This window comes from Cebus imitator, unplaced genomic scaffold (assembly GCF_001604975.1).
Source record: "Cebus imitator isolate Cc_AM_T3 unplaced genomic scaffold, Cebus_imitator-1.0 Scaffold596, whole genome shotgun sequence".
Taxonomy (NCBI): domain Eukaryota; kingdom Metazoa; phylum Chordata; class Mammalia; order Primates; family Cebidae; genus Cebus; species Cebus imitator.
This window is the reverse complement of record NW_016107911.1, coordinates 89,993-105,155: the sequence shown is the minus strand read 5'-3', so window position 1 is coordinate 105,155 and position 15,163 is coordinate 89,993. Positions and strand designations below refer to the sequence as shown.

At 41.0% G+C, this 15,163-nt stretch overlaps 1 protein-coding gene across 9 annotated transcripts in view; it reads left to right on the top strand.

Annotated features, from left to right (window-relative positions):
* Window positions 1–13,694, top strand: part of PTHLH (parathyroid hormone like hormone) — a 14,517-nt gene extending 823 nt beyond the window's left edge. The window contains exons 1-6 of one of the 9 annotated variants that reach the window (XM_037734249.1): window positions 1,815–1,915; window positions 2,220–2,252; window positions 2,406–2,528; window positions 8,239–8,661; window positions 11,988–12,031; window positions 13,211–13,694. In XM_037734249.1, coding sequence (XP_037590177.1) covers window positions 2,428–2,528; window positions 8,239–8,661; window positions 11,988–12,003 — 540 coding nt within the window. In that variant the 5' untranslated portion in view covers window positions 1,815–1,915; window positions 2,220–2,252; window positions 2,406–2,427 and the 3' untranslated portion in view covers window positions 12,004–12,031; window positions 13,211–13,694. Of the gene's footprint in view, window positions 1–394; window positions 2,253–2,405; window positions 2,529–8,238; window positions 8,662–11,987; window positions 12,032–13,210 lie in introns of those variants that run through there. The other 8 variants (XM_017516595.2, XM_037734247.1, XM_037734248.1 and 5 more) reach the window with 8 other exon arrangements.
* Window positions 13,695–15,163: the final 1,469 nt, after the last annotated feature.

Sequence of the window (15,163 nt, the reverse complement as noted above, 5' to 3'; positions counted from 1 at the left end):
TTTTTTTTTTATAAATCAGAAAGTGCTCGAGGTTCAAAGGTTGACATTTCTGAGTGCTGATAATTTGTCCTTTCATAGTATGCAAACAGGTCTAACATTTAGAAATCCTTACACATTCAAGGGAACTTGTGGAAATTCCCAGAGATTGTGTGTGTGTGTGTGTGTGTGTGTGTGTGTGTGTGTGTGTGTTTTCTTAGTGAGAGGCAGCCAAGTATTTTAAGGTATGAGGCTTACAGTAATCAACTGAGGAAGACAGGAGAGTCTGAGAAAACGTGCCCCCCACCCAACCTCAACAGCAAACGTTGACTGCTAGCTAGCTGCAATGAACCAGTGGGGAGCCCCGACGAGCAAGGGTCTCGGTGAGAGGGCGCTATTTCTCCCACCCTGGGTAAAACACGTAGAGCATCACCCGGAAAGCCAGGCTTTCTAAAGGTCACATTCCTTGAATCATCTTAAGTCTCTAAATCGTACTAGCCTTCTAGAAACTAATAAACCCTACCAGCAGGATTGTCTAGAAGACAAACATCCCTTGAGCGGTTCCCAGCCACTCGCGCTCATTTCAGAAAGATAGAGGCGCTCTGGGGCGGGTATCCACTCCCGCTGCAATCCCTTCCTAGATGATACTACCCAGTAGTTCCAAGCAGTCTTTCTTCCCCGCCCATTAGCTTTGGAAAGAACCTCGCTTTCCTGTCGCTTCTCCGAGGCAAAGCAGCACACAACGATAGTTCCGCTCCATCTGTCCGCTGTCTGCAGCGACTCGGATACAATCTTCCTAGTATCTTAACCTGGGACTTTTGAGGGGGAGTGGACAACCAATTAGGGTATTAGAGAAAGGATGGATTAGACTCCCGACTGTGGGTGAAAAGGGCTGTGTGCGCGCCCCAGGAGTGTGGGTCCTCCTCTGCAATTCAAAAGGGGGATCTCTCCTGTGTGCGGGTTTTTTGGACCAACTCCAGATGTCCCCCAGCAGTTCTGAAACAGCAAAAAGTGCAATTTAGATCTGAAGTCTGGAACCGTTTTGGCTCTTCCAAGCAAAAGATCTCCCTCTCTCTAGCCGACGCTCCCCACTCAGTTCATCCCGGGAATGGGCCAGGGAGGAGGGTTCTCTTGCAGCGCCCCGAGCTGCCAGGCGAGCTTCGGGCTCCTTAAATTCACAGGCCAACAGCCCGCGTCCTCTCCGCCCAGGCTCCCGGGCTCCCGCGGTCCCCGGCCCAGCTCCTTGGCCTCCTCCTCGTCCGTCCGCCCCTGGAGGTCTTGGCGCTCGCTCGTCCAGCCCTGCGCGCCTGGCACCGCTGGCTGCCCAGGGCCGTCCGCACGCCCTCAAGGACCTCGGCTCCCGGATCCGCGCGCGGGCTGGAGCCGGCAGGGCCAGGAGGGAGCAAGCGGATCCGCCCACGCCCCCGGCCCGGGGATGGCGCAGCGGGGCCCGGGCTCCGGGGTGTGGCTCGGCAGAGCTCCGGACCGCTCCGGGGCGGCAGCGCGGGAGGGGGGAGCTCCGCCACTCGCCGCGCGTTCCCGGCTCGGGGCTCCCCTCCACGCGCTCGGGCTGCGCGGGGTCCGCTCGGGCCGCCCGTCGCCGCCCCCGCCCCCGGCGCGCCCGCCCGCGCCCTTGCTCGCCCCGCGCGCGTTCCTAGGGCGCCACCTCTTTGCGACTCGCTCACTTCTCCGGCAGGTTTGTCTCGGAGCGTGTGAACATTCCTCCGCTCGGCTTTCAACTCGCCTCCAACCTGCGCCGCCCGGCCAGCATGTCTCCCCGCCTGTGAAGCGGGGCTGCCGCCGCCCTGCCGCTCCGGCTGCCGCTAACGACCCGCCCTCGCCGCCACCTGGCCCTCCTGATCGACGACACACGCACTTGAAACTTGTTCTCAGGGTGTGTGGAATCAACTTTCCGGAAGCAACCAGCCCACCAGAGGAGGTAGACAGCTATGTATATATATGTGGGTTTCGCTACAAATGGTCCTGGAACACAAGGGCCTGGTTCGCAAAGAAGCTGACTTCAGAGGGGGAAACTTTATTCTTTTAGGAGGCGGTTAGCCCTGTTCCACGAACCCAGGAGAACTGCTGGCCAGATTAATTAGACATTGCTATGGGAGACGCGTAAACACACTACTTATCATTGATGCATATATAAAACCATTTCATTTTCGCCATTATTTCAGAGGAAGCGCCTCTAATTTATTTTTTTCCCTTTTTGCTCTTTCTGCCTGTGTGGTTTGGAGAAAGCACAGTTGGAGTAGCCGGTTGCTAAATAAGTAAGTGCTGAGAGGCTCCAGAGAATTTTTCTTTGCAACTTGGGGGATGCCCTTGAAGAGGCTGTTTGAGAGCGGGCTAAAAAGGGGAGCGGAGTAGTGCAGGGAGATGGAGAGTCCGTATTGACACTCGGGTCGCTTTCCCTTCTTTTGCAGATCCCGAGCGCGAGAGGAGACGATGCAGCGGAGACTGGTTCAGCAGTGGAGCGTCGCGGTGTTCCTGCTCAGCTATGCGGTGCCCTCCTGCGGGCGCTCGGTGGAGGGGCTCAGCCGCCGCCTGTAAGTGCCCCATCCTCCCCAAGGCGCCAGGTTGGGGAGGCCAGGGGGAGAAGCTGCCAAGCTGGGACGCTGCCGAGGGCTTGCAGCGGTCACCGATGCTCCTCGCGCGGGTTAGGGAGAGGGGCCGTCCCGGATACCTGCAGGGGCCTGAGCCCGGTCCTCAAACCCGGCAGGGAAACTGGCTGATCTTCAGGGGGAGACAGACAAGAGACAGATTTTTATGTGTGTTTCCATAAGAGGGAGTGTTTCACAGAATCTCCTCTAGGATCTAGGGAAAGATCCTCTGCCTCTAGTGGAAAAAAAGTTGGGGGGAGGGGGGTAGGTGTACTTTCAGGACCCAGGAAGCTTCTGAAACTCGGAGGAAGCTGAGCGGTCCTGGGGACCTGTGGTATGCATGCTTGCATACAGACTGAATGTGGGTGGCGGTTTGCGTGTGAAAAATCAAAAGCCGTACACCTAATTTTACTATGAATGACATAATTTTAAGCATATAAAATAGGACCATATTACATAATGAAGCATATTATATAATAAAGTAGTAACAACTTTGCAGTGGCAAGACTCCAATGTTAGTATTGATACAGTTCAGGAACGCTGGAGTGCTTGATTCCAAAATGAATTTTAGGTGTGGAAACTTTTTTCTTAGAATTATTGCTAACAGTTCTTTATTCTGGCGTCAAATATTTGCACTGTACACTAAAAACTTGTATTTTGGCGTTCTCACTTGGTGATTGTTTTAATGATAACTTCGACTTCGAAATAATCATACATCCAAGCACACCAGAGAAATATCACTATGTCGTGTGACTGAAAACTTGGAAGAGTGATACAGTAACATGATCTTAATCATCTGTTGGACCTAGCAGTTCACTAATATGTATAACACCATCTTTGGGTGATGTTTAAACTGCAGACTCAGTGTTCAGAATGGGAAAACTATAAAGTTCGAGAACTGAGAAGAGTTTGACTCTGGAGAAGGAATTAAGGAGAATTTTTACCCTAACAATAAAAATAGCAGTATCTAATATTTACAGTCAGGTTTATGGTGCGTCCTTGTAAATTCCCGAGGGTGTACAAAAAGGCAACTGTTTTATACGTGCTCGTGGTCTATTATTATTAGAGGAGAAAATCCTTAAATGAAATTACTTTAGACATGTCTGAACCTTGGCACCAAAATGAAAATCTATTATGAATCTCCTAAGGCAAATTGTGTAGAACATTATACTGAAGATAAAGCTGCATTGTATTCTTCAGATCAACGTTTTACCAATGTATTTCTGAAAATTGTCTTCAGACTTTTTGCCTACTTTGAGACTTGTGTTAAATTTAATAATTTACAATTCATATATAAATAGAAATGAAGACTGAATTTTTAAAAACACACTTAAATACTGTATTTATTTGGCTAAGAAATACTACCTTGGAATGGAGCCAGTTTTTTCTATAAAGTTGCTTAATACCTGTTTTCTCTTTTGAGAAACAGCAAATGAGCCATGATTATATCCACAACTATGGCATAAAAATACTGCTAAGTTGTCCTAAAGGCTATTTTTAACTCTTTCTTTGTTACACCTTACAAAACACACATCAGAAACCATTTAGCAGCCAGCAACTGTTATAGTTTTGTTTGTGGGTGAAATATAATATTGTAGTTAAACACTCACATTCAGCAGATGGTTATAAAACTACCACAAAAACATTCTCATAGTTAATGGGTAATAGATCATCACATTACAGGCATGGTTTTTCATGGAGGCTGAAATCATCAGTAGATGAAGATGTTTCATCAAATTATTATAGCCAAATGGAGTTTTTAAAAACAAGTCATTATTTTTGCCTTGCTGCCAAGTGACAGTAAATTTTGTGTGCTAGACAAAACATAAGTATATCATTATGCTAAATCAAGCTAGTTTCTTGAAAGAAATTTTAACATATAATCAAACCATATTACTCTCCAGTTTTCACACCCAGTGTTAGGGAAACTGCTTTAGAAGTATAGATTTGTTTTTAACTAGACGCTAACTTTTAAGGAGGAGGAAATTACTATAACAATAAGACTTCCTAAGCCATGCAAAGGAGGCAGTTATTATTATTGTTGTTATTACTATTATTGTAATATGGCAGTTAATAAATTTTGAGTCCTTTGGACAGGTTCATCTCAAGGATTTTAATTAATGGAGCTAGAGCATGATCAAGCTGGATATTAGAAAGTGAGGTGTATGGATGTTCTTGTGCAGATGAACAAGGCTTTTGGCAGGTGGCTATCTCCATGTTTAAGTTAGAGAGGGAACTCCAGCAGATTCAGAAAACTAAAACATTATTGGCTGATTTGCTTGGGAGCCAGACCGGGTCTATTCCACTTAATGAAAAGCATAACTTTCTACTGAGTCATTTGGGTTGGAAGGACCTTCTGGTGAGTCATCTTAACTCTAACACTCTAACCCTGTCTCTTGCATGTACCACAGAACTTTTCTTCTCAAATACAGAGTCCTTACTTAGGAGCCTAGCATCGGTACAAGCATGCTGTTTCTTCCTGTGCTGGAAAGGGAATTTCCATCACTGTTTTTATGCCCTCTGTTCCTTGATAGTTCCTTAGAAATTTAAGCTTCTTCTCTAAAAATTCCCTTGAGAGTGATTTTTTGTTTTTAAGGAGAAGGACTATATTTGGGCTGAATTTAGAGTTATTTGTGATAAGCATTTCCCCCACATTTTTGCATTGTTTTTACAATAATCAAAGGAGATCATGAATGTATAACATACTTGTTTTTTCCATTTTGGAGCCTAGGTATGTAAGTGTCATGTGAACCATTGTGCTATGTAATGTTTACAGAGAAACTGAGTAAAAGACTATTATTGAGGCCATATTTACAACTTAATATTTCAGAGTTATCGAAATTGAAAACTTCCTCAATTTGAATTTATTACTCACTACCTATGTATATCTAGTTTGTACTGATGCTGTTAGATTCCTGATCCTCTAATGCAACTGCCTAGTGAGAGATTCATTCTTCACAATATTTTCATTGCAGAAGTGTTTGAAATACTAAGTAAAATGTCTAACAGCCTTTCCAATTTAGCATTTAAGAAAATTTGTGTTTTCTAGAATACTAACAGTTTCCCCCAAAAGGCAGATGGAAAGCTTTGTGCCTCGTAAGAGATGTACTATTTTAAATTGAACAAAGTTGTGCCATATTGTAGGCTTTTTATAAAATAGAAGGATAGAATGATCACTGCATTTCCCATGAGAACTATCCTGGGAAAATGCAGCTTGAGTTAGAAAGGCACTGTGACTCACATTTGAAAGGCTGGCCAAGATGACAAGCACATATGCCCATGAGAAGGGGCATGAGCAATGGTGGCTCAATTAGAATAGACCAACCATTAAAAGTTTTGGCCTCAAGTGAAACTAAAATAGGCTACACTTTATCCATTTGGAGAGCAATACAGGAGAGGAGTGCTTCTGCCAGGAACTGAGAAAGAAATAAAAGTCCCCAATACTATAAATTATCAGTGGTTAAGAACTTTTTAATGTGACATTTTGCTAAAAGACACTTATTAAACTGAAATGCTTATGAACTATGCAATTATATCTGTCCTATTATTTTTAAAATGTTATTAAAGGATATAAATACCTTGTTCCAAAGCCTCAAACTTGTAGATTCTTAAAAGTTTCCAGAATACTAACTACTGCCACACAGTAAGTGAATTTTAATCTAGTCACATGTGGCACCTTCTCTCTTTCTAAAGAGAGACTCCTTCATGCCTCATTTAAACCAGGCTCCTGTTAAATTCCTTTCCATTAAGTCATGTCTTTTTTGAATGAGCTACATGGCTTAAAGTTAGTCCACACACTAAAATACTGGAAGGAAGCTGGCGGTAGAAGGGCCAGAGAAATGATGACTATATTTTCATCTCTTACTCTCTTCTTTGACACATTCATCTAGTGATAGTCCAAACTTGTAGTTCCTAATTTTGATGATGAAAATGAGCTTTTGGGGCAGTAGGCTTGGTCTTCAAGGAAACTGATAAATTTCTGTCCAATCTGCACATCATTGTAGTGGCTTGTTACTGTATGCCCCAAGCATATACCCTGTACTCCCCTGACCTTGTTCACTCAACACAGGGACAGGCAGGAACTTCAGCTTCCTCTTTGACAGGAGAAAGGGTTGCAGAAATTGAAAAAAGCAATCTTGGCTTCAGAATCAGAAGACCTAGTTTTTGGATCCCTGGCTCTGCCACTTATCATTGTGTAGACTAGGGCAAGTCATTTAACCTCTCTGCTCCTCACTTTCCTCATGAATACAGTGGGGGCAGTAATAATGCTATTTATTATTGCCATATTTCTCTGAGGAGTTAAAGACATTGCATCAACCAAGGCAACAAAGGACTCAGACACCACTGTGTCAAGGAAGTAAGAATACATGGGATATAGCCCTGGGAAACACTTTCTGATGCTTTTGAGGTTGGGCCAGATTGGAGGACTATTCCAATGGCAGGAATTGGAGTTAATGCAGAGTTGAAGTAGGCATGATGTGACTGATTAATGGATGCAGTCCTTAAATATGGTTAATAATATACACAAAATAATAAAAGAATACATGATGAACATTTAAGCAAGAGTTTGGGTATTATCTAAAAGGATTGATAGAGAATTAGTTTATTCTTTTTCACAGTACTTTCATTAGAGTGTCGTTTAAATAGAAAAATCCTTTATATTTTTTCCTAGAGAATTTTAAGACAAAGAGAGCAAGTAGAAAAGTGAGCTTCTCAATTAAGTAGTAAGGATCATACTCTCTAAAGTTCTAAACTGAAAAAAAAAAAAAAAACTTGAAGCACAGAAGAAATAGAATGATCTCATTTAAGCACACAAAGAAACCCATTTTAAGGAGACCACCTACTACTTTACAGAAAAATACACATTCTCTCCTCTCTCTCTCTCTCTCTCTCTCTCTCTCTCTCTGTCTCTCTGTCTCTCTGTCTCTTGCTCTTTGACTATTGGCCTTCAAATGTATCTTCTTGGTAGCTGGTAGTCTAAAATGTTCAAGTTCAGTCTGTGAATCAGATGGTTTCCTAGACAAGCTTCACTGCTCACTTCATCCTTCAGCGTTTGTTTGCTTTTACTCTTATGGGTTGCTGTTCTTTGAGTTTCAATATTACTATTTTCTTAATGGGGCAAGTGTGTGTGTGTGTGTGTGTGTGTGTGTGTGAGAGAGAGAGAGAGAGAGAGAGAGAGAGAGAGAGAGAGGACGAAAGAGAATGCTCAGGTAAAAGCTGTTGCCTTTTATTTCCCAGGCTGAGACTTCTAGATTTATTTTCCCAGAAGAACTCTGAAAAATGTGAAGAGATGCTCCATGGTTTCTATTTCTGATCATAACTGAATCGTAGTATTTTAAATTGGGAAGGGAGAATAGAAATCACTGTCTCTGACCCCTTCCCTTTATGCAATTGAGGCCCATGAGGCCCAAGAATGTTCATGTTCCCACCAAGGTCACAACCTAGTGAGTGGCAGAACTGGGACCCGGAGCTGGAGCCTCCTAAGTGCCAGCTCCTTCCTTCCCACTGGTTACCCTTCCCTGCGCAATAAGCTACCCATCAGCTTGTGTCTTGCGGTGGACCAACTAGAAAACTAGAGACTTACTCATGTCTTTGTTGTCTCTATCAACAACTAAAATTTCACTGTTTTCTTCCCCTCCAATATTTCCTCTCAAAGCAAAAGAGCTGTGTCTGAACATCAGCTCCTCCATGACAAGGGGAAGTCCATCCAAGATTTACGGCGACGGTTCTTCCTCCACCATCTGATCGCCGAAATCCACACAGCTGAAATCAGAGCTACCTCGGAGGTGTCCCCTAACTCCAAGCCCTCTCCCAGCACAAAGAACCACCCCGTCCGATTTGGGTCTGACGATGAGGGCAGATACCTAACTCAGGAAACCAACAAGGTGGAGACGTACAAAGAGCAGCCGCTCAAGACACCCGGGAAGAAAAAGAAAAGCAAGCCCGGGAAACGCAAGGAGCAGGAAAAGAAAAAACGGCGAACTCGCTCTGCCCGGTTAGACTCTGGAGTGGCTGGGAGTGGGCTAGAAGGGGACCCAGTGTCTGACACCTTCGCAGCGTCGCTGGAGCTCCATTCACGGTAACAGGCTTCTCTGGCCCGTAGCCTCAGCTGGGTTTTGGAGCCTCCCTTCTGCCTTGGCTCGGACAAATCTAGACTTTTCTCCCTTTCTGTGTCTCTATCAATTTTGTAGCAATTGATAGAGAATAAGCCAGAATATTGTCTGCCTTCAAGCAGTACCCCCTACAACACACACACTCCTGTCCCCCAGCACCATGGAGAGGCTTTAGAGCCCATTCCTCTTTCTCCATCATCACCCAACATCCATCCTTTACCGTTCCACCAAATAATTTCATATTCAAGCTTCAGAAGCTAGTGACCATCTTCATAATTTGCTGGAGAGGTGTGTTTCTTCCCCCTACTCTCACACCTTGGCAAACTTTCTTCAGTGTTTTTCATTTCTTACTGTCTTTCACTTCAAGGGAGAACACAGAAGGCTTTTTTATATTATCTACAAACACTGCAGAACAGTATCTTCTCATAAACGATTCTGAGCCATTCACACTTTTTATTTAAGTGTATTTAATTAAATCTCAAATTTATTTTAATGTAAAGAACTTAAATTATGTTTTAAACACATGCTTTAAATTTGTTTAATTAAATTTAACTCTGGTTTCTACCAGCTCATGAATAATTAAATGATTTCTGAAAATGTTTAAGTATAACTTACAAGGATATAGGTTTTGCTCATGTATGTCTCTGTCCAGTGGCAAGATGAAATAGTTTTTCTAGGGTAATGCAGTAGGAAAAATAAAACTTCACATTTATGTGGCTTGTTTATTTTTAGCTCACAGATCTAGGTAATAATGACACTCCTAGACTTTGGGATCAAATAACTTAGGCTCAAGTCTTGGGTCTGAATTTATTTAAGTTCACAACCTAGAGAGAGTTACTCTGTCTAGTTTCTAAGATTCACTTACAACTTCCATGAAATGAAGATAATAATTGTACCAACCTCATAGAGTTTGGTGTTGACTAAATGAAATTATATATGGATTAATTATCTGTCATATAGTAAACACTCAATAAATTACAACATATTATTTTGGTGTTTTTAGACCTAGTTCTGATTGTACCATCTATCTATCTATCATCTATTTATATCTATCCATCTATCTATCTAGGTGGGTATATTTCTTTGAGGCAAATATTAATCTCATTATATAAAATAGAAAGCCAAGGCATTCCACCACTAAAAGTGTAATCCTTGGAATTGAAATAGGTAGGCCCAGAGCTGGATTGATCTCCCTATTTTCTGACACTTAGACCAATGCCGTGTTAGCCCTGCTTCTTTATCCATGCATTTCCATTGAGAGGATCTTTTTTTTTTCCTTTTTATTTCAGTACAGCACTTTTTTGGGGTTTGGAAAAAAAAGAGGGGGGAACAACAGAACACATCATATGCAACTAATGATCTCATCATCTAAAGGGTTCCCCGTTACTTCTTTAGTCATTTCCTTTAACTCTGCTACAGATAGAATTATAGGATGATGTTTCAAAGGGGAGCTTGAACCTATTCACCATTATTTCTCTCTTTAAGTTGGCAAACCCGTCATTAAATAGCACATAAAATAGCAATCTAATGGGATAAGTAGTACAGCTTCAGTAATCAATAGGCAGTGGCACTAGAAAAATCTTCAGCACAGTGAATGACCTATCCTCAAACATCTAATGGTTCTATAAAGGGTAACACACCCTATAAATTCTGGCTTACTTCACATAGTTAGTGTATTTTAAGACAGGATCCTAACTGTATATATTTATAACTAATGCAAGGACCCTACTTTATTGCCAAATCCTATTTTTATCCATTGTCTTATTATACACATGAGCTATAAAAACAGAGGTATAAATAACTTTCGATGGATTTTGTTCATTTCAAATTTGCAATGCTCTTTAAGCATCTGGAGAATTGATGAAAATTAATACTCGTCAATTCTTATGCCTGAACCTACCCCTAAGTTAAAGTAGGTCTAGTAAAAATTAGGCAGTGGCCTAATCAAATCCAGACTTAGGGCTGAAAGAAATAGGAGGTTTCTGCTTTTCCTTTCTCTTCCCTGTTTGTGAGGGACATTCATGGAAAGAACTGTTCAGCAGCCAAATGTTGGCACTCCCCCAACACAATCCAACAGAGGTGCAGGGAAGAGTGAGGAAGTTTAGGAGTGCATTGATGAGGATGTCTGGGGCCATGCAAATTTTATAATCCAAATAAAATAGTTTCAGAATAACTATCTTAAAGTTTTATAAGTGACAAGTCTTTTATTAACAACCCCTCCCTCCTTAGTTTTTTTGCATTATTACATGATGAACCAAGAGGTCTGATGAGATGGCAAGCATGAAGTTAATTATAATACATACAGTATTTTGAAAAAAAATAGAGTTGTTTTTTATTTGTTTGTTTGTTTGTTTTTTTTGAGACAGAGTCTCACTCTGTTGCCCAGACTGGAGTGCAATGGCGCAATCTCGGCTCAGCACAAACTGTGCCTCCCAAGTTAAAGAGATTCTCCTGCCTCAGCCTCCTGAGTACCTGGGATTGCAGGCACCCACCACCATGCCTGGCTAAGTTTTGTATTTTTAGTAGAGGTGGGTTTTCACCATGTTGTCCAGGCTGGTCCTGAACTCCTGACCTCAGGAGATCTGCCCTCCCCAAAGTGCTGGGATTACAGACATGTGCCACCACACACCCGGCCAATAATACAGTATCTTTTTAGAAAAAAACTGCTGAGATAAAATTGTCTGTTTTCCTCTCACATGACCATTCAGTGGAAAATACATAGCTTGAAATTGGGGGAATTTTATTTCAGAATTTTCGCTGTTACAAACAAGATATCCCAATACAGTAGGACTCATTTGTTAGAAATCATATCATTTTGCCTTGGAAAATACTGATTTAGAAAAATATTGGAAGTCCATAGTCAAAAGGGCTAAGACTGTAGAATGTTGTCATATGCACACACATAGAGTAAACATACACATATACTTTTAGGTCATATTAGATGTTTTACTTGGCTATTCCAATACATGCCTTTGTTAAAGGAGAAATCTAAAGGAAGGAAAAGGAAAAAACATCTGGGTTGGTGAGATGTACGTAGATTTTTCATTGGTCCTTTAACTTATTTCTTTTTTCTTTCTTTCTGAGGAAATAATTATTCAAAATCCTCTTCATTCCCTCTGTGTTATTCTTAAATCCAACTCACAAAATGCCATTTAGCACAAATACATTTAAAAATCAGCAGAGTATGGCAATTATTGAGCTTTGAGGTCATCGTTTTGGCTTTATTCATATCATCTATCCGCATCCATCCACCAATTAGACTTTTAATCTTAAACCCTTCTTTTCTCTGCAGCTGGGAGCAATTCTAACATTCCCACCAAAACCATTGGTGAAGAGGTCAGTAACTTCAGACATTAAAACACTCTAAATGCTCAATTTGCTTTTTTTGTAAGCTGCACAGAAAACTCCAAGATGGTTAAGACTATGCTGTTGTGTAGGTCTCACACCCATACATGTCTGCCATGTAAAACTCTACCACAACTCTGGCTGTCAATTCCATGACATAGCCAATCAAATTCCATTCTATAGTTGTTTCTTTGGGAATGAATACAAAGTCACTTGAACAGACCATAAAAAGAGGAGGGAAAGAGAGAGAAAAAAGTAGAGAAAACTCTGCTAACCCATCTTAAAATACTGTCATTACAGTATTTAGATAGATTAGAAAAGGTGTCCGTCTCAGGTAGTAATTTCAGAATAATAAAAGAGACATGGTGATATGAAATACTGCTTTATGCTTTTAAATTAATTTATTCTTATTCTCTCATTTACAGTAGACTTTCCCAATGCTAACAAAAAATCCATTCAAAAAACCAACAGAGTGAGAGACAGATGATTCTATTTCAGTTTTGGCTTTGAAAACTATTATAAAATCCAGTTAGTGTTTATAAAATTCATTAGTGTTTAAAGACAACGAAAGAAATGCCAGATATCATCATCTCATCGACTAAAACGGGTATCATCACACCATCACAATTCTATTTAACTACACATTCTTCCAGTCGTTACCAATGTCCCACACTTCCACTACCCTCACCACAGTCCACTATGTTGTGAGAGACTGACCAATTAAGCACCTGAACCAAATAAACAAGCTTTGCATTGCCTAAGTCAGGTGTCACTGGGGAATGAACTTCCAAGTGAATTGTATCTGATGGTCCAACCTAACCTTATTTCCAAGTTCTCAAATTTGTCCCTTCTCTTCCCAAACTTGCCATCTGGCAGCCTTGGAAAATTCTTCCAGGGTTCCCTTTTTCTGATAGCATGATTGGAAATGCAGGCCCTTTTCCTTTTTGCACACATGGACTAAGTTGGGTTGAAGACCCTGCCTATAACAGAGGTTACAGGGATCCAGGTGGATCTTACAAGCACCTCCTGTAGGAAATATTTACAAGAAGTTCCCTGAATCTCTTTCCATTGTGATTCCGTGTGGCTTAGCTTATAACCTTTATATTTTATGTTTTCATTTGTGAAGGAAGTTAACCTTTCTCCTTTTCTTTCTCTTCCTTATTTTTGCAGGAGGCATTGAAATTTTCAGCAGAGACCTTCCAAGGACATATTGCAGGATTCTGTAATAGTGAACATATGGAAAGTATTAGAAATATTTATTGTCTGTAAATACTGTAAATGCATTGGAATAAAACTGTCTCCCCCATTGCTCTATGAAACTGCACATTGGTCATTGTGAATTTTTTTTTTTTTGCCAAGGCTAATCCAATATTATTATCACATTTACCATAATTTATTTTGTCAATTGATGTATTTATTTTGTAAATGTATCTTGGTGCTGCTGAATTTCTATATTTTTTGTAACATAATGCACTTTAGATATACATATCAAGTATGTTGATAAATGACACAATAAAGTGTCTCTATTTTGTGGTTGATTTTAATTAATGCCTAAATATAATTATCCAAATTGATTTTCCTCTGTGCATGTAAAAATAGCAGTATTTTAAATTTGTAAAGAATGTCTAATAAAATGTAATCTAATTGCATCATGACTCGGAGAGTGAATTATATCCTTTAAGATTTCTAGTAGAAGGAACATGATAGGGTTTTTTTGTAAAGCTATTGGAATACAGTCTTAACATAATATGTTTACATTCCGCATTCCAATAATTCTACATTAGCTTTTAGTTAAAAACAACTTAAAATGTATTTTGTCCAATATTTCAGTTCAAGTCAACAGCATGGCTGAACTACCTACATGTAATTTTATAAAGTACATTCAATTTGAAGTTCAGACAGGAGTGGGCAGAAAAGAAGCAGGAAGAAATCAAGAGAAAGGATTAAAGAAATTGAGTCCAGAAGGTTGGCTAGAGCTAGAAAAAAGGGAAAGAAGCCAGTCAGGGACTATAAGATCATGGGTAATTTTAGCCAATGTAAAGGGTAATTTAAGAGATTTTGCTCCTACTAGTAACAATAATACTAAGCATAAAATAGCTACTTGAGAATACTCTCTAGAAAGACTCAAGTTTGGGAGCTAGGTAACTGCTCGAAAAGCTCCCAAAGGTGAGCATTGCTTTCCTGTGGTATCACAGGTGCTGGAATTCTAGTTGCAAGCATCTTGAGTGTGATGCCATGTGAAGTCTCTTTTGTATATTTTTTTTAACTTTTAAGTTCAGGAAAACATGTTACAGAGGTAAACATGTCATCAGGGGTTGTTGTACCAAGTATTTCATCACCCAGGTATTAAGCCTAGTATCCATTAGTTATACTCTCCACTCTCCAATAAGCTTCAGTGAGTGTTGTTCCCCTTTATGTGTTCATGTGTTCTCATCGTTTAGCTTCCACTTGTAAGTGAGAACATGTGGTATTTGGTTCCTCTATTAGTTTGCTAAGGACAATGGCCTCCAGCCCCATCCATGTTCCTGCAAAGGACATGATCTCATTCTTTTTTATGGCTGCATAGTATTCCATGGTGTATATGTACCACACTTTCTTTATCCTGTCTATTGTTGGTGGGCATTTAGGCTGATTCCATGTCTTTGCTATTGTCAATAGTGCTTCAATGAACATATGCCTGCATGTGTCTTTATAACTGAACAATTTATATTCCTTTGAGTATATACCCAGTAATGGGATTGCTGGGTTGAATGGTATTTCAATCTTTAGGTCTTCAAGGAATTGCCACACTGTCTTCTACAATGGCTGATTTAATTTACACCCCCACCAACAGTGTATAAGCGATCCTTTTTCTCCACAACCGCATCAGCATCTGTTATTTTTTGTTTACTTTTTTTTATTCTTATACTTTAAGTTCTGGGATACATGAGCAGAACGTGCAGGTTTGTGACATGGGTTACACGTGCCATGGTGGTTTGCTGCACCTGTCAACACGTCATCTGTATTTCTCCTAATGTTATCCCTCCCTGGCTCCCCTGCCCCTTGGGCCCCAGTGTGTGATGTTCCCCTCCCTGTGTCCATGTGTTCTCACTGTTCAACTCCCATTTATGAGTGAGAACATGC